General features: G+C 39.1%; 1 protein-coding gene across 6 annotated transcripts in view; it reads right to left on the bottom strand.

Moving 5' to 3' along the window:
* LOC139951287 (dixin-like) overlaps positions 1–21701 on the bottom strand; it is an 81476-nt gene extending 59775 nt beyond the window's left edge. For 2 of the 6 annotated variants that reach the window (XM_071950099.1, XM_071950101.1), the window contains exon 1: positions 460–681. Coding sequence is in view for 3 of the 6 variants with exons in the window: in XM_071950095.1 (XP_071806196.1) it covers positions 10831–11463 (633 nt within the window). In the remaining 3 variants the exon portion in view is untranslated. Of the gene's footprint in view, positions 1–459; positions 682–10830; positions 11686–18051; positions 18527–21577 lie in introns of those variants that run through there. The other 4 variants (XM_071950095.1, XM_071950096.1, XM_071950094.1 and 1 more) reach the window with 4 other exon arrangements.
* Between the last annotated feature and the right edge of the window lie 2733 nt (positions 21702–24434).

The raw sequence follows: 24434 nt of genomic DNA, 5'->3' as shown, positions 1-24434 counted from the left end.
TTCAGTATTCTTTAAAAGCAATTTAAACATGTTGACAATTATTTTGTGTGTTTGAGTTGGACATTATTGCTTTTTTAAGAAATTTAGATTTTAGTCAACAAAAACAATGTGAACAATATTAAAGTAAAAAAAAGCAACTTCAAAAACCTTACCTTGTCAAAAATGTCAATTGCTTTGTAAATGAAACTCGTCACTCATCTCATGACATGTCAATTTTTTTCCAACTTACATCCCAATTGTCATTCACAAACTACCCGTATACCATTCATTTTCATTTGCTCATCAGACAAGAACATAGTCAAGCATGACAAATTTACACAAACACAAACTCAGTGCCACCAGACTACACAGCAGAAAACAGAACACACTTTCTCCAATCCAATGGCATTCAAAATGGCGACCTCCAACATTTCCAAAATATTTTCAGATTTCAACCCGCAGTTTGCTTGCAAAACTCACATTAAAACCGCCTGTACCAGCAATAATCCGTGTGCTTGCACCCTCCAGAATTATACGAAGACAGAGATGAGTAAAAACAAGCTTTCGTTTCGGTGAAATGTTCCTTTACAATCGAATCATCTTTTTTAGACCGTAAGTAAATTTTGCCTAGATACACGACGCTCGGCCCTACATGACCCCTACACATGACCCCGTGTTGAGGCGCTTTCACACTGCACTGTACGATACGGCGGACGGGGCTGATTTTTATGGAGCGTTTTTTTTTCACAGTAAAGTCGAAGGGCGCCCTCTGTTGGTGTGAATAACACCAAGGGAAGCATAACTTTACGGGGATACGGCAAGCAAATCAAAACTCTCTGGCGGGGTGTGGGGGGGGGGGGGGTAAACAACAGTTAAAACTTGTGGTTTCGAAACAAGAGGATCGCATTAAGGACGTACCTAGAACCCAATTTCATAAAGCTGTTCTTGACAACGACAAAAAAGATTCTAAGCGAAATTGGAGTCGGGCACTAGTCACAACAATGTAAACTTGATGTAATAATGTTGGCTGGTAAAACCTGTTTCTCTTAATCAAAACTTTTCTGCGCTTGACAATTTTTTCCTGCTAAAGGCTTACAAAAATTGGGCCCCCAAAAATCCTAAGGTGGGCATGCCACAACGTCCAAGAGGGGGCGGCGACAATCATGGGTCAGTGATCATTGGTTATGAGGGGGGAAGGGCAATTAATGTGCAAAGCATCCGCAGCGATGTACAAAAACAAATTCAGTCCGTCAATTGTCGATAGTAGGTGAAACCAAAATAACTATTAAACTTAAAGGCAGTGGACACTATTGGTAATTACTCAAAATAATTATTAGCATAAATCCTTTCTTGGTGACGAGTAACGGGGAGAGGTTGGTGGTATAAAACATTGTGAGAAACGGCTCCCTCTGAAGTGACGTAGTTTTCGAGAAAGAAGTAATTTTCCACGAATTTTATTTCGAGACCTCAAGTTTAGAATTTGAGGTCTCGAAATCAAGCAACTGAAAGCACACAACCCTCGTGTGACAAGGGTGTTTTTTCTTTCATTGTTATCTCGCAACTTCGATGACCAGCTATCGAGCTCAAATTTTCACAAGTTTGCTATTTGATGCATATGTTGAGATACACCAAGTGAGAAGAATTGTCTTTGATAATATTACCAAAGGTGTCCAATGTCTTTAATTAATAATTAATCAAACGTATGCCCACATTGAGCAATAATTAGACAAAGCTTCTTATAACAATGGAAGGTGAATCGCCCAGCCGGGCTCGCTCCTATGGCGGAGTGATATCCTGTGGACTGTGGTGAAGTGGGGGTAACCCTGTTTCAGAGCCCCCAGGTAGGTGGTGGGCGTACCCCCAGTGGCAGTTAATAGCCCAAGTCAGTTTAAAGTCAGTGTAGCCCCCTCACCTTGAAGTGGCCGTCCGGACTTTCGCGATATTAGGTGGCATTTTCATAACAAAATTGAAAAATTAAAACTAAACCATTATCGGGCAATACCTTTTTGGACATTGTACACAGTACACCATGAACACACTAGATAATAAATAAAAATGATGACAGAAATAAACCCAGAAATAAACCCTCTTAAGTCAATAAAGTCAACAGGTCCCTCGCTGGGATGACACTAGATAATAAATAAAAATTATGACAGAAATAAACCCTCTTAAAGGAACACGTTGCCTTAGATCGGACGAGTTGGTCTATGAACAGCGTTTGAAACCGTTTGCATATGGTTAGAAAGATGTTTTAGAAGTAGAATATAATGATCCACACAAGTATCACTCAAAATTGCACGGTTTTCATTTTACGTCGTGAACTAACTCGGTCGACTATTTATGGGAGTCAAAGATTTGACTCCCATAAATGGCCGACCGTGTTTATCGACGAGGTAAAACGAAAACCACTCAATTTTGAGGCATATTTGTGTAGATCATTGTATTCTACTTTTACAACATCTTTCTAACCATAACAAGCGGTTACAGGACGCTTTTCAAAGACCAACTCGACCGATCCAAGGCAACGTGTTCCTTTAAGTCAATAACGTCAACAGGTCCCTCGCTGGATGCGGCGGCTGTTCAAAAAATCGATGTTGGGGGCGGGGCAGCTGAAAAACGTTTACAGCTGTGTGGAAACCCGGAAAGTTGATCAGTAGCAAAATACATGACAGCCGCCAATTCGTCCCCTATGCATTGTGTGATTTATTCTGAACACCGCCAGGTACGGTGTTTCTATGGTGAAGGGTCTTCACGTTACCGCAGCTGAGAAGTAATAGCTTTCTCTACGGAGCAATAAAGATCCCGCTATACTCTCGTCATATCCCAACAACGACCGGCACCTTTGATCGGAGCAGTCTGTTGGGACAAACCATTGGAATGGCTTTGGGGAATAGTTGTGTGTTCAATAAATATTCAAATGTACCCACAAAAGAACAAAGCATGTTTATGTTGTAATGTAGCTTGCCAAAGACCAGGAAAGGAAAAAACACCCTTGTCACTCGAAGTTGTGTGCTTTCAGATGCTTGATTTCAAGTTCGTGGAAATACTTCAGAGGAGGGAGCCGATTCTCACAATGTTGTATACTATCAACCTCTCTCCATCACTCGATCTTGACAAAGGTTTACTTTATGCTAATAACTATTTTTGAGTAATTACCAATAGCGTCCAATGCCTTTGAGACTAGTCTTATATCGAGTTAGGACGAGTTTAGACTTGATGAAAAGTCGTTAGGCGCTGTCTATTTTGTCTGCCTTTCATGCAACAGTTACAGTGCGATGTTACACATGCAACAGTCGTAGGTAGCGGGCGACTGACCCACACACACATACTGGGATCGAGGGTGTGTGCATCGTCCCCGTAGCTACGCCGCGCTGTAACTAAACACCACGCTTAACAATTACCGTCTTGACTTCAAGACTAGGACGAATCCCGATGCTCTACCACATGCACACAAGCACATTACAAGAGACTTTCCTCAACTAGTGTTTGCCAAGCCTTCACACAAGCGACATTTTATGACTCAATAAAACGGGTAATTAATTCAGTCGTCTGTGACGCAAATGTTGCATGTTTTTAAAAGCCTCAACAATGACTCTTTCATCACCAATAAAAATGGTGAAAGCATGACCTTCCATGACATGCTATCATTCAATAGTTCGTAAAAATATGGAGTTAGAAATTTCTACCTCCATGGTGAAAACATGGAGGTAGAAAATGACACTCGGCTGGCTCGTGCAATATAATCGGAGGAAAAGTTTAAGTACATAACACCAATAGAGGGCGCCTTATCACCGATTAGAATTCGATTACAAGGATGGAAGTTAGACGGGAAGTTAAATACTGCACAGACAAATCTTGCTATAAAACCAGACACGCTTTTCACACAAAAAATAACGAAAGGTACCCAACTGCGTTGGGCATTTAGCAAACAAGTACAATGTGGTGGTGAAAGTCCTGCTACACATGTCACAAAATAGGGGTCACCGAAGCCCAATAACTCTGTTCCATGGGTTATGTCCACTTCAGTTATGTTGCCATTGGCTGTGGCTGTGCCTCCCATCATACTTTGTGCCACTCTGAGGAAGGTAGCAAAGTGAGGTCAAACACTTTCGTTCCCCTGCTACTTTGAGTCACCCGGTAAGGTAATGAAGGCGAGGTCACATAGTCCCCTCCTTACTTCGAGGTACTCTATGGATGGGTACAATAGTAGTAGGTGAGGTCAAACACTCACCCCCCTCCTTTTGAGGTACTCTTGGGAGGTAGCACTGAGTGAGGTCACACTTGTGTTTCCCTCTTACTTTGAAACACTCGGGAAGGCAATAAGGGGAGGTCATACAATTCCCTCCCTACTGCGAGGCACTCTATGGAAGGTAGTAAGATGAGGTCATACACTCACGCCCTCCTTTTGAGGTATATGTATCTGGAGAAGATAGCAATGTGAGGTCATACATTTTCGTTCCCCTGCTATTTCGAGGCAATGTGAGGTTACACACTGGAGTTCCACTGCTAGTTTGAGACACTCGGGAGGTAACAAGGCGGGGTCATACAGTCCCCTCCCTACTTCGCGGCACTCTATGGAAGGAACAATAATAGTAAGTTGAGGTCATACATTCACGCTCCTCCTTTTGAGGAGGCACTCTGGGGGAGGTGGCAAAGTGAGGTCACACTCTGGGGGAGGTAGCAAAGTGAGGTCTCACTGCTACTCTGAGGCACTCGGGAAGGTAGAGGCGAGGTCACACAACCACGCCCCTCACTTTGAGGGGCACAGGGGAGAGTACAGCATCGCGAGGTCATAACGCCCATCTTGGAGGCACTCTGAGGGTGTGTTCAGTTTTAAATAATATGTGAGAAAACCCCATTGAGGAAAAACCGGGCAACTAGAGACTTAAAACACAATCCAAGAAGACTCCGGTCTGAGGCTGGATTTGCACCGGAGTCCACACAGGAGAAAGAAAGGGACCACTCAGCCATATCGGATCCCCAGAAACTATGAGCGGTTGGGGTTGCCATTCGAAACAATTGTTGACTGAAACGTTTAGCGAACAAAATCCCCAGACCCGTAGCCTTAAATTTGTCAAAGGCTTTCGTGGTTTGGACACCTGAGTAGAGTCGCGATCCAAAGCGACTGAAAGTAGAGACCAAGCCACGAAGGTCTTGACAAAATGGCTGGCAGACCCACTTCGCCCCCCGTCTCCCAAATTCACAAGATCACGACCCAGCAGCGGGGTATAACAAAACACAATATCGAGACTGTTTGTTATTATAAGTCAGACACTTACACTTGTCTTAAACAATAGCAATATATACACCGAGAAATTAAAGGCACTGGACACTATTGGTAATTACTTAAACTAACTCTTAGAATGTAAACTTTCTTGGTAACGAGTAATGGAGAGTTGTTGATAGTATAAAACATTGTAAGAAACGGCTCCCTCTGAAATAACGTAGTTTTTTGAGAAAGAGGTAAATTCTCACTCCAATAATAAAACAATTCAGCTACAGTCCTTTATTATGCATCTGAGCACAAAAAGTAATACAATGGTTTCTTTTTTCTTTCTCTTCCAACTTCGGTGACCAATATTTAGCCCAATTCATGTTCATAGGTTTGTGATGTTGAGATATACCAAGTGCGAATACTGGTACGTCTTTGACATTTTGCCAAGTGTGTCAAGTGCCTTTAATAAGTTGGATATTTTACACTCCTCTTAATAGAATAACATCATCTGAATCCTGTAACCCTACCCATAGGTCTACAAAGACCCCCCCCCCCCCCCACATCGAAAAAAGAAAAGGTTTCCAGTACAGGCCTACGTGAGGTTTGGAAGCTGGATAAAAGAAGCATGTTGATATAATACGGCTACGAATTTGAAATAAATAGATGTAAGCGATAGCGGAGTGTCATTATTTGTTGTAATTATTTGGTCTCGCAATCGGAACGATAGTTTAGAATGAGTTTTGATTAATTGAATTTCCGTTTCTCTGAAATTATGTTCAAATTAATTTGGTATTGAATAATATTGATTACTGATTGCACTGACTTTGCTCTGTTTGCAAAAATGGGGCTAGGAAGCAGTTTGAACAATACACATTGAATTGGATGGGGAAACCAAAATGAATGTACAGGAGTTAAAGCCATTGGACACTTTCGGTAAACAGTTTTTGTCCAAAGGCCCACACTTCGTGTACCACAACTTCTATATCAAATAACAAACCTGTGCAAATTTAGGCTCAATCGGTCATCGGAGTCGGGAGAAAACAACGGAAAAACCCACCCTTGTTTCCGCGCGTTTCGCCGTGTCATGACATGTGTTTAAAATAAATCCGTAAATTCTCGTTAACGAGAATTTATATTGTTTTGCTGTTTTCTCAAAAAGTAAAGAATTTCATGGAATAATATTTCAAGAGAAGTCTTTCACCATTGCCTTCTGTAAACACTGTAAGTTATTTGTAAATCTGTGAACTTTTTTCTTTTTTTTTCTGAACCGAAAGGTTCCAATGGCTTTAAAGGCACTGGACACCGTCGGTAATTGTCAAAGACCAGTCTTCTCACTTGGTGTATCCCAACATACACGTACACATAAACTAACATAAACTGTGCTTTCCGATGCTTGATTTCGAGACCTCAGCTGAGGTCTCAAAACCAATTCATATTTTAGTGAGAAGTTGCTTCTTTCTCAAAAACTTTGTTACTGCAGAGGGGCCGTTTCTCACAATGTTTTATACTATAATATACATCTCTCCATTGCTCGTTCATACCAAGTAAGTTTTTATGCTAACAATTATTTTGAGTAATTATCAATAGTGTCCAGTGCCTTTACAGCAAAGCAGACAACTCCGACTCGTCTGTACTTTTAAATATATATTTCAACATGAAACGCCCTAAGCAATTCGAATACTATAGCCAAGTTAATCGCAGGTTCACGGCACAACGACTAGATTAAGCATTGTCGTCTAGCTAAGCTACTGACTCACAATTATTTGATTTGCACAATCATAATCATAGATGTTGAAACAATATTTGTATGAGAGAGATTGGCTGTTGCCAGCTTAGATTTCAAATCCCTCCGTGAAGTATTGGAGCTATGCTGTGAAGATCATTTAAACAAAACAAACAACTCCTACAGCTGAACAAGCAATTTGTTGTCACCATAAATTAATCTGTTTATGCCATTTAAACAACACTATGATCTAGAAAAACCCATGGTAGATGTTTAAAGACACTGGACACTATTGTTAATTGTCAAGTCTTCTCACTTGGTGTATCTCAACATATGCATTAAATAACAAACCTGTGAAAATTTGAGCTCAATCGGTTGTCGAAAGAAAAAAACACCCCTTTCAGATGTTTGATTACGGGACCTCAAATTCTAAATCTGAGGTCTCGAAATTAAATTCGTGGAAAATTACTTCTTTTTCGAAAACTATGGCACTTGCTCGCGTAACGTGCAGCTAAACCTCCCTTTTGGCTGAGAGCCGTGCGCAGCGTGTACACGCGTGTACATCCAAGATGGTGGTCAATGACTCCACTTAAAAGCAGTGGTCAGTGGACACTATTGGTAATTGTCAAAGACTAGCCTTCACAGTTGGTGTATCTCAACATATGCATAAAATAACAAACCTGTGAAAATTTGAGCTCAATCGGTCATCGAACTTGCGAGATAATAATTTTGAAAAATCACCCTTGTCACACGAAGTTGTGTGCGTTTAGATGGTTGATTTCGAGACCTCAAGTTCTAAATCTGAGGTCTTGAAATCAAATTCATGAAAAATTACTTCTTTCTCGAAAACTATGGCACTCGCTCGCGTAACGTGCAGCTAAACCTCCCTTTTGGCTGAGAGCCGTGCGCAGCGTGTACACGCGTGTACATCCAAGATGGTGGTCAATGACGTCATGTGCAATACGCACCAACATATATTTTCTCTAAACTTTCCAGCAAACTGGTCCATTCATGTTTCTATGTGTGACAACTGTATCTGTCTATTATGGTAGGCCTACAGTATTAACTGGAGTTATTTAGATGGATGCAGGGGTATGAATAAATTGTTTACAAGTGCATTATGTGAATGCAATATTACCATCAAAACACAGTCTACAACTTCCTTCTGAGTTAATATAAACATTGGTCTACATTAATCAATTGCCGCCCAGTGAGATCCGGTTCTCGTTAGAATTGTTGCCTAGCAACAGTCAACAACTCAAGTAGGAGCTGAAACCACAGAGAGTGTAAAGTCTACTACAGTTCAAATCGCTCATACACAAAGGGATTACAATTTACAGCATTGGCGTTAAAGGAACACGTTGCCTTGGATCGGACGAGTTTGACTACAAAAAGCTTTTGAACCCGTTTGTTATGAAATGCATATAGTTAGAAAGATGTTTTAAAAGTAGAATATAATGATCCACACAAGTATCACTCAAAATTTCACGGTTTTCTTTTTACGTCGCGAACTATCACTGTCGGCCATTTATGGGAGTCAAAATTTTGACTCCCATAAATGGCCGACCGTGTTATTGGACGAGGTAAAAAGAAAACCACGCAATTTCGAGGCATACTTGTGTAGATCATTGTATTCTACTTTTACAACATCTTTCTAACCATTATGCATTTTATAACAAACGGTTACAAAACGCTTTTCAAAGACCAACTCGACCGATCCAAGGCAACGTGTTCCTTTAACTACGAATGCTAACAGTTCATCGCACTGGCTTGTTTATATAGGCCCCAACAAAACTGTTATGAATTATAAACTGTGGTTTGCGGAGGCGAATTAGCAATACTGGTCAAAAGACCAGTGTTCTCAATTGGTATACCCAAACATCCTATGCATAAAATAACAAATCAGTGACAATTTGTGCTAAGTTGGTCATCGAAGAAAATGCCGACACATCGTGTTAATTATGCCCATTACTATACCATTGGGGGGGGGGGGGTGGGGAGGTTACCACGTGTCCGTGTATGGATACCAAGAGAACCAGATTAAAGGATTAATGAAGAATTGGTAAGAAAAAAACTCGTTTACATCAAACTTCCTTATGACAGTAGAAAACATCCCTTGAAATATATCTGTCTGAAACGTCATTATTTGATGAGAAATATATATGAAACTATTACGTTTCTAATTTCTCGCTTAGTGAGCGTTTTATTAATTTATTTAAAACCGATGTCGTGCAAAATGGGTAATCGGTTTTTCATTATTTTCTCGTGAGCCAGATGGCTGGTCGATCTCAAACTTCCACAGGTTTGTCAGTTGATCTGGTGACTCACACTGCCAGCAACATGTTTTGCTAGCCAAAAAAAAATCTTTAATTTTCCTTTAACGCTGGAGGATTTGCAGTGTACCTAGCCCCCCTACATTTTTACAAAAATTCATACAAAATTCAGGGTATACTAACATGTACTAAATTTTACAACCTCCATGGTAAGATCAATGAGCACTGTATAAAAAAAACAATGCCTGATTGAAGTCCAGTCTCGGTGGCCATTTTGTAAATTAATACTTAAAATGTCATGCCAGCATTCTGCACTTCAACCACAAACAAATTCTATCCTGTGGTGTGAATGGCGTAATAAATTACCCACAAATTGTTTTATGGCGGACCAAAACCGCACAAATCAAGGTATCTCGGCGGACACCCCTTGCCAAGACTTTAACCCAATAATTTGACAACATGTTACAGAACAGTTTAAATATTTACACACAAAGTGACAGAAAACGAAATCCAACACCACAAATAAACGGCATAACCTATAACCACTTTCGCCAGGAGGACACTAAATCTAGGCAGTCAGTTTACACATACATGTGTATTATATATCACAGCCAAGGTAATTTATAACAGTGATTGATGTGCCAGTAAAATGTACATTATGACGTTTCGACAATGAAACCTTTTCAAAAAGTGACAAAATGTATACAGCACTCAGTTTCCGTTATTTATGTGGTTTTTTCCCCACCGGGTGGTTTTTTATTCCAACAGTGTGAAAAGTTCACTTTGCGTAGTTTAGAACTCGTTCGGTAGCTGTGACAAGAGTGCAAAGGTTCAGTACACCGTGCGCAAGTATTGCGGTGTCTCGAATTTGGGACCACATTGGTCCCACGTACGTTGCTTTAAAGGCACTGCAGCCGATTTCACGAAACGAAAGGATTAATCCTAACTCGAGTTGTCCTAACTAAGGATGGGTTCAATGCGTCCTACGTATTTGGATACGGAAATGAAACCGTCCTAAGTCCTAAGATTAATCCTAAGTTAGGAAGAGTTTGGTGAAATCGACGGCTGGATATCTTTCGTAATATTGTCATAGACCAGTATTCTCACTTGGTGTATTATCCAAACATATCCATAAAATAACAAACCTGTGAAAAACTAAATTTGGAAATGTTCATGTTCATGTTGGGTTTTATTTTCTAATGAGCAGGGCCCTATTTCATAAAACATGTAAGCAGCCATTTTGTGCTTACGGAACGTCTCTTAGCAGAATTTCTATTTCAAAGTTCCGTTAGCAATGGTAAATGCTGGCAAGCCCGCGGTAAGCACACGAGTGACGTAACATCGATATCAATGGCGAATGTGCATGCGTGCCTAGAAATGTTCTGCTTACTTCAGAAATCATGGTGTAATACGTTAATGCATACGCACATTTTTCTGCTACAGTAAGCACACAAATTTGCTCACCGGTAAACAGCTATGAAATTGGGCCCAGAAAACAAACATTCCTCTTGCATATGACGTCACCCTCCATAACAGCGCCCTCACTGAGCCAAAAGAAGGCAGCTCATTGGACGATAGCTGTTTAGTTTGCGTCTCTAAACAAGTCACCAGTCAAAATTTAACAAAATGTGTAAACTTACCATTTTCTTCACTTCTTTTGAACTTCTCCCGTTTGTGTCATCGCTGTACGCATGCTCCTGCGTGACGTAATGTGGTGACGGCATGCCAGACTGGTTCCGGTGCATTGAATTCCATTGTTGGTACACATCTGGTCCATCATACTCAACATACGCGTAATTACTCCCTGTCTGGTTCCCGCCGTACGGGTAAGCGTCCCCAGCTGGACCATAACTCCCGCCCATCGAATAATCCGTGGCGTCATGCGTTGTCGAGTAGTATCGGGGATCCTGACTCCCGTGAGTAGAACCCGCGAAACCGTCATAGGATTCGTAACCACTTCGGCTATCCGAGTCCCCAGACGAATAATATTCCAAATCGGAGTGTCGTCCCATAGGGTGCGTCTGATGGTTAAGGTTTGAATGTGCAGAGCGAGGTGATCGTGGGTTTGTACGCAGTAAGTTTAACTGTCGCTTCGGGACTGTGGTATCTCCATGTGGTGCCCAAGCGTACACGTGGTTTCCGCTATTGACGTTATGGTGGGTGAGGGGGCTTGCCTGCCGGCCGGGTCCGGGGCTTTCAGGACGGTTTTCAGGGTCTGATGCGATAATGTGCCGCTGCTGGGCAGACGGTCTCGGACTTCTGGAATGGTTCATGGTTATTTATTGCACAACTGATTTATCCAAAATGGTACACAGAAAAGACGCTATGTCAAATGATGCATTAGGTCCACATAAGACGTACGTTCTACCTTTCTGTGCAGCATGCTGATGTCAAATAACTCTCGAAACAGTCCGGATGTTTGAATTCACTGCGAAAGAATTACACCTTTATAAAATAAATATTCATCTCGGTGCTCCAGAATTCAGTCAGTTTATCTATGAAGGGAAACAGAAACATGTTTGTCAATTCAAGTTCGCAAAGTAAATAGCAGTAAATGTACATATTAGATTCGAGTCTTTCTAAATGCGGTCCGACTATGCCTTTACAACCTCGGTTTTAATTATAGTCATTCTAAAAACTGAGTCATCAGAAAGTCTTGGTTCGAGCGGAATCCATTTTTGACTTTGTGTCAAGACACTAACTTCAAATGCTTCTCATCATTCAGGAGTATATGGTACCTTAAAGATTGTTGATGTGAATAAGTGTATCAACTATGACAATAGCAGTGTGGTGACAGTATGCACACGATGTGGTGTACAATGTTGACAGGGGGCCGGTTTCACAAAGCAGAACAATTCATCACAAGATAGATTATCAGTATTTACCATAGCAATTTGTGTCGGTGTTGTGACATCACACTTTACTTGGCAAGCGATACGACTAGTTTTGTAGTGAGATCTCGTTATATGTTATATTGAGATCTGGCAAGATTTTGTAGTAAACTCTTCTTTGTTACATTATTATGAAATTAGCTGGGGTATCAACATAGATTTGGCATGGTCCAGATGTCTGTCTCTGTATAGCATATAAAGTGCAACCATTGTCAATTTGATTGCGGTAACGCTTCCTATTCAAACTTTTTTGGGATGTAAGTGATGTCTTTTTCTATAACCGCACTTCGAAGTGAAACGTCCCCTTTACAATTTACAATAGAAGGAACAAACACTTATTTTTGTTCGATCAATAAGCTCTGGATTGTGTTTTAAAGTCAAACGACCCAAGGTTCAGTCTCTCTTGGTTCGACAGTGATCATAAAACCGTAACCCCGTCCCTGACCCCAACCCCACCAGCCGCGTCCGCCATCAAAATAAGGTTGATCTGTCAAAAGACAATTGGTTGGCATGGTATCGGACGCTATGGTGAGTTTTAGCCATTATGGTGTGTTAATAAACAACTACAGGACTACAGTTTATAGATTTGTTGAACAGATTAAAATAAGCTATACGTGGTAAGCAAACATTGCTAATAACCATGGTCAATGTATAATTATATCATGACTTTTGGCTGGTAACTATTATTTATGTTAAAGACTGGACACTATTGGTAATTGTCTTCATATTTGTTGTATCTCAACATATGCATAAAATAACAAACCTGTGAAAGTTTGTGCTCAATCGGTCGTCGAAGTTGCGAGATATTAGAGAAAGAAAAAAATACCTTTGTCGCACCTTTGTCACACGAAGTTGTGTGCTTTCAGATGGTTGATTTCGAGACCTCATATTCTAAACTTGAGGTCTCGAAATCAAATTCGTGGAAAGTTACTTCTTTCTCGAAAACTACTCCACTTCAGAGGGAGCCTTTCTCACAATGTTTTATACTAACCAACCTCTCCCCATTACTCGCTACCAAGTAAGGTTTTATGCTAATAATTATTTTGAGTAGTTACCAATAGTGTCCACTGCCTTTACAGGCAATGGACACTATTGGTATTTACTCAAAATAAGCGTTAGCGTGACAACTTTGTTTGTTAACGTCCAATGGAGAGCTTTTGGTAGTATAAAACATTGTGGGAAACGGCTCCCTCTGAAGTAACGAAGTTTTGGAGAAAGAAGTAATTTTCAACTAAAATATTTGAATTTGATTTCGAGACCTCCGAATTAGATTTTGAGGTCTCGAAATCAAGCATCTGAAAGCACACAACTTCGTGTGACAAGGGTTTATTTCTCTGCCATTATTATCTGGCAACTTCGACGACCAAATTTTCACAAGTTTGTTATTTTGTGCAAGTGAGAAGACTGGTCTTTGACAATTACCGAAGGTGTGCAGTCCAGATTGATCAACACGATTTAAAGGCACTGGACACGTTTGGTAACTGTCAAAGGCCAGTAGTCTCACTTGGTGTGCCATTGTTAAGTAGACAACCTAAGGTCTACAGCAAAGATTTGCTGAACAGATACAATAGTAAGCAAACATTGCTAATAAGTCATCAGTGTTTATGGCTTTAGGCTGTCAACTAATTTCTGTTAAAGGTACTGAACACTTTTGGTAATTACCGCTAACGCTTCTATTACTAGATTATATTGTGTACTCCTAGAACTATGAGGGTTATTCTTCCTGCGTGGACATTACTCCGGAAATTTGGCGAAATCTAAGAAACGACCACCTCGAAATTTAGTTAAAGGAACGTTACAGAACTGGTAAGAAACAAAAATCGTGAAGATCACAGATTTACAAAAAACTTACATGGTCTAATGATGATGATAGTTGAAAACATCCCTTGAAATATTTCTGTCTGAAATGTCACATTTGATGAGAAATAAATAATCTAACTTGGCGTTTGGAGTTTATCGCTCAGTAAGCGTTTTATTCATTTTTTTTTTGTAAAATTTGTAATCGGTTTTTCACTATTTTCTCGTGACCCAGATGGCCGATCGATCTCAAACTTCTACAGGTTTGTCAGTTTATGTATATAGTGCTTACACTGCCAGCAACTGTTTTGTTAGCAAAAACCAATTCTGTAATGTTCCTTAAACAATTTTTTTTTTAATTGTCAAACAATGAGTGCGTTCGGATTTGTATACCTGATTTATTAACTAGTGAAATATTGTTACCAATCCATGTTGCACACCTAGCCATTTTTTGCTAAACTAGTTCCAGAAGAAATAAAAGTGAAATCTTGGTTTCGTTTTCCCTGCGCAGACCACGAGTTGCAGAAATGTTACAATCTGAGTGATCCGAGACACCGAGGATAGAACTCAACCATGGTCCGCTAAGTGGGTGGGGTGATGGGTCATGACGACGCGATCGCCCGTCGAGCCTGAGTGGTTTAACGGACCCTGAAATCGCCAAATCATGCGTAAAGTCAAAACGTAATGGGTGAACGAATACATCATGTAGGGACATAAGCTCTTTTAGATGAAAAATAAATTGATTTGGTGAAGTAGAAAAGCCCTTACTACGTTTTAATGAGTTATTACTGGTTGAAAGACGCCGGTTTGAAAGACAGTTTGTGGTCTTTTTTTGACACAGAGTACGATCGGGCAGCCCTGCTAACTTGAAAAAGTATTTGATTTCGAAGGTCAATCATTCTAATAAGCCATTTTGAGATATGTTGGACACAATTATACTATCAACACTAGGTTTGTTTGTTTGCTGGTTTGTTTGCTGGTTTGTTTGTTTGTTTGTTTGTTTGTTTGTTTGTTTGTTTGTTTGTTTGTTTGTTTGTTTGTTTGTTTGTTTGTTTGTTTGTTTGTTTGTCTGTTTGTTGTTTGTTTGTTTGTTTGTTTTGGTGTGTTTGCTTAAAGGCACTGGTCACTTTTGGTAATTTATCAAAATATATGTGGTTATAATCAAAATATAGTAAACATCAAAAATGAAACATTCAACATTTTGTGGATAACAGGTGATATATCTGTCGAGCCTGATGTATCTGTCCCTGACCGCATGCACTTCTCAAAATACTACCCAAAGCTGATGATATATACTTTACCGGGTACCCAACGTATATGATCCTTTGAGGTATCTCTGAATAATTTTACTAACAGGGTTCAAAATTCGGTCTTTGGCTTGGATCACATGGCTGATTAACTGCCCATCCAAACAGAAAACTGTGACTTGCTAAAAATGCTTAGAAACACAAAATCTTATATACAATTTGTTTATGGACCATGCAGGGGTTTGGATGTTCACGACAAATAGACCAACAGTAAGCCATTTTGAGGTGCGGTGGACACAACAAATTTGTCTGTATACACCCAAACCAAACAGTGCACTATTTTAGCATAGAGTGTCCACCATACATCAAAACGGCTAATGAAAACAACTTGCGCGAAAGGAATTTTTTGAAAACCCACGGATTTGGTCATAGATTTAAATGAATAGAAACATGATATCTAGGACATTTTATAAGGGTTTATAGTTAAAATTGTGGCAGATTAATTATCGTTTCGAGCGGGTGGCTTTGTACAATACATACAGATTAGACGAAATAGTCAACAATTAAAAGTCTTAATAGCCCGGTGTGCCAAAATTAAAGGTGAAATGTACGTTCGGTTTTTTGAGTCGTTCGATTGTTTTTAATCATATAAATGCATATATAGGATTTGAGGCATTGCATCGTGAGGTATCAATATATATTTGGTTTGCGGTAACATAATGTGTGTATCTTCTTGCCAGGTAGAGTTTGTTCTTAGAGAACAGTCTTGCTTTATTCTACTACCGCGGAGTAGATTGTTCGGGTGTTCGGGAGACTTCTCAGTTCTGAACAGAACTATCCTGCTTATTAACTATTACCTGGACGAATGGTATAGAAATAGGATGGGGCTACTACTTTAGCTTATAGGATCGTAACTTTCTGTATACTACCACGGAGTCAGTTCTTGGGTTTGGTCTCAACGTTTCGACTAGCTTGCTCTAGTCATCGTCAGGAGATTAACAACAAAAAACAAATACATATAAATGCAGTTATGTACAATAGAACTGACCCATAAAAAGTCAATTCACAAGATGGTCACGTTTTTTATATATCGCCTAAAATCAGGAGCGATTTATGTCCATAATACACAAACTGAGAGACGGTTACACTTCGCAGATTCAGTTTTTGGGAAAAACAACTGATATCTTTGTGTCAATAACCACATACTTCAAAAGTAAAACGATTCAAAAAAATGCTTGATACTATCGTAACCTGTTGTACTTTTATTGTCATTTATTTTTATAGTGATTACCAAACGTACCTTCCCATTATAACAATGAAGTCAAGTGATGTTAATAAATGAACTATGTTAGCCCCACGATGAATTATCGAAGGTAAAATACCTTGAAACAAAACTCAGCAAAAATAGTTTTACAAGTCCCACAAGGTTAGTATAACAAGGTCCTTGCTTAACGCTAAAGTATGGATTACTTGAAAGAGTTCAACTATCCAGTCAAAAACCAGAACTGTATAGATACAATTAAATGAAAACTCTCCTTATCTGTTATTTTCTTCTCCCTTATAAACACCAACCTGAGAATGGTGGCGTCAAATAAGAGATGGGAAAGATTTGCAAGAAACCCTGTTCAGCCCGGTTCATACTTCCTGCGAATGCTTCTTCGTGCGATGCGAATTTCATTGAGTCAAAAGGGAAAATGGAGCGCGTACCGATTGTTGCGTCACCAAAATTCACTTCGCATTCGCATTCGCAGGAAGTATGAACCGGGCTTTAAAGACACTTGACACTATTGGTAATTGTCAAAGACCAGTCTTTTCACTTGGTGTATCTCAACATATGCATAAAATAACAAACCTGTGAAAATTTGAGCTCAATCGGTCGTCGAAGTTGCGAGATAATAACGAAAGAAAAAACACCCTTGTCACACGGGGTTGTGTGCTTTCTGATGCTTGACTTCGAGACCTCAAATTCTAAACTTAAGGTCTCGAAATCAAATTCGTGGAAAATTGCTTCTTGATCGAAAATAACTTCACTTCAGAGGGAGCTGTTTCTCACAATGATTTGTACTATCAACCTCTCCCCATTACTGAATGTGTCACACAGTTTTGTATAGGATAATAAACATCATTGTTTATTTTCAGCCTCGGAAAGGTCACTCAAAATGTTTTTCTGTGAAATATTTCCCTCTGAAATAAAGTCATATTCGAGAATACTGTAGAAGAAAACCACCCATTTTTTTTTTCAAAGCCAAAGCTAATTTCGGTTAATTGTTAGAACAAAGATGGGACTATGTGTGTTCCAAAAAGGGGGAAGTTTTCACTGTTTTTTACGGATTAAGCCAACATTTTCACAGGGTTGTTACTTCATGTAAAAGGTTGATCAAACAGAATATGAACACTCTCGAAATAATTGTAAGCATACAACTTACTTCTTTGGTAACAAGCACTGGAGAGCTGTAGTATAAAACATTGTGAGAAACGGCTCCCTCTGAAGTAACATAGTTTTCGAGAAGGAAGTATTTCTACTAAAACATTTGAATTTGATCTCGAGACCTCAGAATTAGATTTCAGAATTAGATTAGAAAAGCACACAACTTCGTGTGACAATTAGGGTGTTTTTTTCTTCCATTATTATCTCGCAACTTCGACGACCAATTGAGTTCAAATTGTCACAGGTTCGTTATGTTGTGCATAATGTTGAGACACACAAAGTGAGAAAGTCTTGACAATTACCAAAGGTGTACAATGTCTTTAAGTGAATGAATGACGATCAAAGTCATGGAATGTTCACGGATGAATAAGCGGTAATAGTCCACGATGTATTCAGAAAATGCCAACAGTAAAACTGACTAATATTTTGACCCCTACTTTACCGTAGTTTATCTAGCAGAGAGAGATAACATGAAAAGTTGAACAATACAAAGCATACCTTAGCTTTTTGGTTCCATTCTTTTGTAAACAGAGTACAGTGCAAACACGTAGAGAGGTAGCGTGGACGGCTGGGACAGTGCGCCGTGATTTGATCGTTTACGTCGGTATTAGTGTTCCATGGTACGCCTCAACATTCCCTTCGTGTATTCCATGTCAGGTTATTCCAATTTGTGGCATCATTGAAATGACGCATGCTTGTAGATGTAGTAAACCACATTTCAGGCTCGATCCCTGTAGACCAGGTATTCCTTACCATTGCTCCATAGCTTTACCAATAGAACTAAGGCTCCGCATGCTATCACACACGCCGCCACCAATGTGAAAAAGTGTCACAGCGTGATTTCATCAAATCAAACAGCAACAACATAAGTTGTACATTAAACCAATTCTATACCCTGGTGCTGCCCCTATCGCATAACGTCATTACAACACTGCACCGACCACACTTCCCAAAGGCTATCTCATTCAGAATTTGCACTCTCTGATACCTTTTTTCCCCTCTCTGTAAACGTATCACAGGGTCTGAAGGTCGACAAATTGCTGATAAAATTCTTGAACAAACAGAGAATTACTGGTCAGGATATGCTGAGCACTCTCTGGTGGTCAAAGCTGAAGAAGCCACGCAGAGAGTAACTTCTAGTCTAGCGAGCTGACTTTTTTCCTCGTGTTTTTACCTTCTGGCGCGCAGTTCAAGTTTCACCTGTCTGTTGAAATCAAGCCAGAACAGTCTCGAAGTCTGGAAGGTTAAAGGGGCACTCTATGGTTGGCTCGCGTTAAACAGAAACCACACACTCTGATGTTTCATTTAAAATGGATTTTCATTTTTCTTAATATTATTACTGGAATGGTGCATTAATGGAGTCTCTACAGTTTTCAATAAACACGTCATTAAAGACACTGGACACTACTGGTAATTGTCAAAGACCACTCTTCTCACTTGCTGTATCTCAACATATGCATAACATAACAAACCTGTGAAAATTTGAGCTCGGATGGTCGTCGGAGTTGCGAGTTAATTATGAAAGAAAAAAACACCCTTGTCACACGAAGTTGTGTGCTTTCAGATGCATGATTTCGAGACCTCAAATTCTAAACTTGAGGTCTCGAAATCAAATTCGTGGAAATTTATTTCTTTCTCGAAAACCAAGTCACTTCAGAGGGAGCGGTTTCTCACAATGTTTTATACTATCAACCTCTCCCCATTACTCGTTACCAAGTAAGGTTTTATGCTGATAACTATTTTGAGTAATTACCAATAGTGCCCACTGCCTTTAAGCAACTTGTAATTATTTTCAAATAAGGTGGTGGCCCCGTTCTTAGTGAAAACAACACAAACTTATTGGTTTTTCCAGGGAATTGTATTCCTGTCTGCGATTAGTTATTTGAAGTGCAGCAATTGAAACAGGCATAATATGATGATGTGGGAGGTTGTATGTGGGGGGGGGGGGTCTTTCAATGTTCTACCTCCATGCTCTCACGGAATGTTTGAGAATTTGGTTTTAGATATAAAAACATCAGTAAGTTTCGATGTCGAGGCCACTGGAGCACATTTTTAGGCAATAGCCCTAATCACTGTTTCTCTTGTCTCTGTTGAATACGGCACTGGGGAGGCCATGTAACTTTTCACCCCACAGGATGACAGTTGTCCCCAGCGCACGTACGCACTGTCCCCGCCTATGGGCCCTTTTCCACGGGGTTCTGGCTGCACTTACCGCTTTCCCCTTTACTCCGGAGCAGGGGTTGCTCTTCCCGGGGGTATGCCAATTTGCCGGGGCAGACCCGGGTAGGGTTGGGGGAGCACCAGGGGTTAGAGTGATCATAGTGTGGAAATACTGGTCATTATTCCCCCGGGGACAACTCAGGGAAATAGAGTAGTGTGAACAGTCAGTGACCCGGAACTATTCCAGTCTAAAATCTAGAAACTGGTATCAATAATTCCCTTAGCTGCCAATGTTTTTTGTGGGGTTGGGTTAGGGGGGGGGGGGGGTATCATCTCATGGTCTACCATCAATGCAGGCCGAGGCCCTCTGCTTTCAAACCTGGATACTCATCTGTCTCGCTCCAACGAAAACACTTGTTTTTTTTTTTATCTCTTGACGTGACACTAAAGGTTAATGGCACACTGTAATAATGTCTAATAGCTTTTTCATTTTGAATGAGATTTTTTTTTTTTCACTAAAGCGGTATACTATATATGACCCAAGTGCAATTGTCCATAAATGTCACAAAATATTACTGAATCTCGGGGAAGACTAGGGTTGTACTTATTCGTGGTTACACTCACTTTAGGCTACTAGCTTGATGGTTTAAAGACATGGGTTTACTTGTATAGTAATTGTCAAAGACCAATATCCACACTTGATCTCATCGGCATATATATGCATTACATGACAAACCAGTGAAAATTGGCTCAATTTAGTCATCGATGATGCAATAAAAAGCATTGTTAAATTTTCCTAAAAACCACAATGAACTAAACATTAAATCCAGCAATCTTCGTTACATACAGAATTAAGCTATCTTCAATAAAGCCAAGACTTAAAACCTCGAATTGTAACTTGGTGCACTTGTGTTTTACGTTGTGTTGCAATCTACAATAATGCGAACATGTTCTACTCTACCAAAAACAAATGTGAACCATATAACATTAATATGATATTGAATAAGTCAACCCAGAGAACTCCAATTATATTTCAAAATGAATTGTTTTAGCTGTAAAACTTGAGCCACCCGTAAAACTTGATGATGCAATTGTACTTCACGTATGTTTATGTTTATAAACCATGAGTTCCAATTTTCAATTTTCATGGTTTATAAACCATGTTTTCAAGATGCCTCAACTTTCATGGTTTATAAACCATGATTTGTAACCACGTTTTTCATGCTACGATTTTTATGGTTTATAAACCATGATTTTCATGTTTCAATTTTCATGGTTTATAAACCATGTTTTTTAAAAGCCTCAATTTTTATGGTTTATAAACCATAATTTTTAAACCATGATTTTCGTGCTCCCATTTTTATGGTTTATAAACCATGATTTTCATGCTTCAATTTTTATGGTTTATAAACCATGTTTTTAAGATGACCCAATTTTCATGGTTTATAAACCATGATTTGTAAACCATGAATTTGATGCTTAATTTTTCTGGTTTATAAACCATGTTTTAAAGATGCGTAAAGTTTCCATGGTTTATGAACCATGATTTACAAATGTTTGTTGCATGTTCATGGTTTGTAAACCATAAACTTACACACATCAAATACTACTGGTATGTAAACCATAAAAAGGATTTGGCAACACTTTCTATGGTTTACATCTAATTGCTATAAACCATGGTAAAAACATGCCTTAAAAGTGCCAAACAATTAATTGACAGACGGCGCCCCATAGTATTGAGAACTACACGACTAATGTTCTACTGTACCAACAACTCAGTCTAAACTATACATTAATGTTGCATTGAGTAAAGTAACACAGCGAATTCCCGTTACATTTTAAAGTGAATTGTTTTAAAACCTACCTTTAGTAAAGTCAAGACTTCACCTTGAACCGACGTGGTCACACTGGTGTTTGGACGCAGTTCCTAATTCATAGTCCAACAACACCACGGCATCACCTTTTGGTATAACATTCTCCAAGTGCAGGAGCAGCGTGCCGTAACTCAACACATTCAATTTGATCAACACGGCTACTGACGTTTCATAAAAACATGGTATTAAAGGAACACGTTGCCTTGGATCGGACGAGTTGGTCAAAACAAAAGCGTTTGTAACCGTTTTTTATATAATGCATATGGTTGGAAAGATGTTTTAAAAGTAGAATACAATGATCCACACAAGTTTGCCTCGAAATTGCGTGGTTTTCCTTCTACTGTGCGAACTAACACGGTCGGCCATTTATGGGAGTCAAAATTTTGACCCCCATAAATGGCCGACGTGTTAGTCGACGAGGTAAAAGGAAAACCACGCAATTTCGAGGCATGTTTGTGTGGATCATTGTATTCTACTTTTGCAACATCTTTCTACCCATATGCATTTTATAAAAAACGGTTACAAACGCTTTTCAAAGACCAACTCGACCGATCCAAGGCAATGTGTTCCTTTAAGAACTTTAGTATTGCGCCCTGTGGGATAAAAATAGCTTGACAACGCACGTGCAAATGCAAGTGTAACAACCCGCAGTCTTTTGAAACCTAGCGGACCGTGGTATGTGGCTCGTTCCATACCACAGTGATCCCCCCTTTTTACAAATTAATACAATGGTTGGTTTTTGTTCACCTTCATAATTCATCAGGTTGCCCTTTTTTGCTGGAAAGTATTTCTGTGGTTTGGGGGATTTTTTTGTGTCTATAATAGTATAGTTTAATAGTAATAAACGTTATAGGTACAATTTACAATACATGGTTGTGCTTTTTGAACAGTCAAAAGATTAGAGTAAAGTTTAATGCATGTCGCCAGTTTTATGTCAGTGATGTAAAAGATGAAGAGAGCAGTGCAGAGACTGCGTTGAAAATTATTCCTATACCTTTGCAAGAATAATTATTTGACATGCTAAGGTACACTGAAAAGTTTCGCTGCTTTTGCTGTTGTTGGTGTTGTTGTTGTTGTTGTTGTTGTTGTTGTTGTTGTTGTCGGTGTTGTTGTTCTTATTTTTGTTATTGTTGCTTGTTGTTGTTTTTGTTTGTTTGTATGTGTTTTTAATGTTCGTTTGTTTTTGTGGTCCGTTTACAATGTTAATTGTTGTTTCGTTTTTGTTTCTGTATACAATGGTCGGTGCAAATTCCCTTTATTAGTTAAAAGAGTTTTCATGTCTGTTAAATGCACACACACAGCTAATAACATAATATTTATACAGCACCGAATAAATAAACATAAACGCTCACATTTGGTTTAACAAGTTCATTTTAGAAGTCTTCTTAATTTCTGTTTTCCAATTTAGATTGTTGAGTTTGGAACCATCGTGCGTAACGAATTATTTCTACCGTGCGGTAGCCTCAGATCTCTGATGAAAGTGTAGGCGAAATCAACCTTGACACCACCGAACAAATAAACAAACAAATAAACAAACAAACCAATGTCGAGGACTAATCGGTTTATTCACACTTTATTGTAAAAAAAAAAAAAAGCCGACGTGACTAAAATTGATACATCGAGAGGTGCGGGAACGCAACAATCAACTAACTCGACATCCTGACCTAGTTACTTCGTAACCATGGCAACGGGACAAACATTTGCCGTGAAATCTGCTTCCGTCACCGGAGGCGTTTCTTTTCTGGACTATTATTACAATCAATCATTTTTCATTCTTCGGTGGTGTGTCGTCAAAATTGAACAGCTTCGATACTTGTGTCGATGCCATAGATTGGAAAATACCTCACAAAGTTTCAAAAATACACGTAAAAAGCCATAAATATGTCAACCAAATATAAACTGAGACTCGGTTGAAATTAAGCACTGAACTTTATTTGAAAATCTAAACACAAGAAAACTTTACAATATTATACACAGAAGATTGAAGATGTAAATACATATAAGGAGGAAACATAAATGTACAAGAAGCTTGGATATGGAGCACAGCTTGTTGATTGCCCCAATTGTACTTTATGAGGGCCCTGTAAAATAATTTGAAGGCAACGCTCCAGGGCTTGTTGATCATGATTTCAAGACCTAATATCAATTTATAGCAGTCGACAATTCTGGACAAACAATATCCGTCAGTTCCTACATTTTGTGGTATACCAAGCCTTTGGTCCCCTCAGCTATCCGGATTTTTATGGTTGAACAATTGGAACGATGATTATTTCAGACAACATTTACAGAGACCAAGCGACATGCATGGTTCAATTTTGTTTTATAATGGAAATGCTGTATTTACTTTGTTATAATTTCTTTTAAATGTCAAAACTTTTAGCATCTATATGTTTCTATTGAACTTTTTGAGTATCCTTTTATACTGAATTATTGTGGTTGATTTAAAGGCACTGTACACTAACAAATAATTGTTAGCATAAAACTTACTTGGTTGCAAGTAATAAAGAGCTGTTTGATAGTACAAGACACTATCATGAGAAACGGCTCACGTAACGTAGTCTTTGAGGATATTTTTTCACTCAAATATAACAAATCTTCAGGCCCGAAGCCCTTTTTGTTTTTTCTTTCATTATTCTCTAACTGGCAAATTCACCGACCAATTAAGTAAAACAAAACCGCATTATGCATATTATGTTAAAATACACCATGTGAGAAAACTGGTCTTTGACAATTTACCAAATTTGTACAGTGCCATAATGTAATTTTGTAAAGTAATGGTACATTTTAACGAATTGTAATTTTTTTAATTTTAACTTAATGATGTAAAGGCCGAAATGAATTTCCCGT

This window comes from Asterias amurensis, chromosome 19, assembly GCF_032118995.1.
Source record: "Asterias amurensis chromosome 19, ASM3211899v1".
In the NCBI taxonomy this organism is placed as follows: domain Eukaryota; kingdom Metazoa; phylum Echinodermata; class Asteroidea; order Forcipulatida; family Asteriidae; genus Asterias; species Asterias amurensis.
The sequence above is the reverse complement of the archived record's forward strand: the minus strand, read 5'-3'. Positions and strand labels throughout refer to the sequence as shown.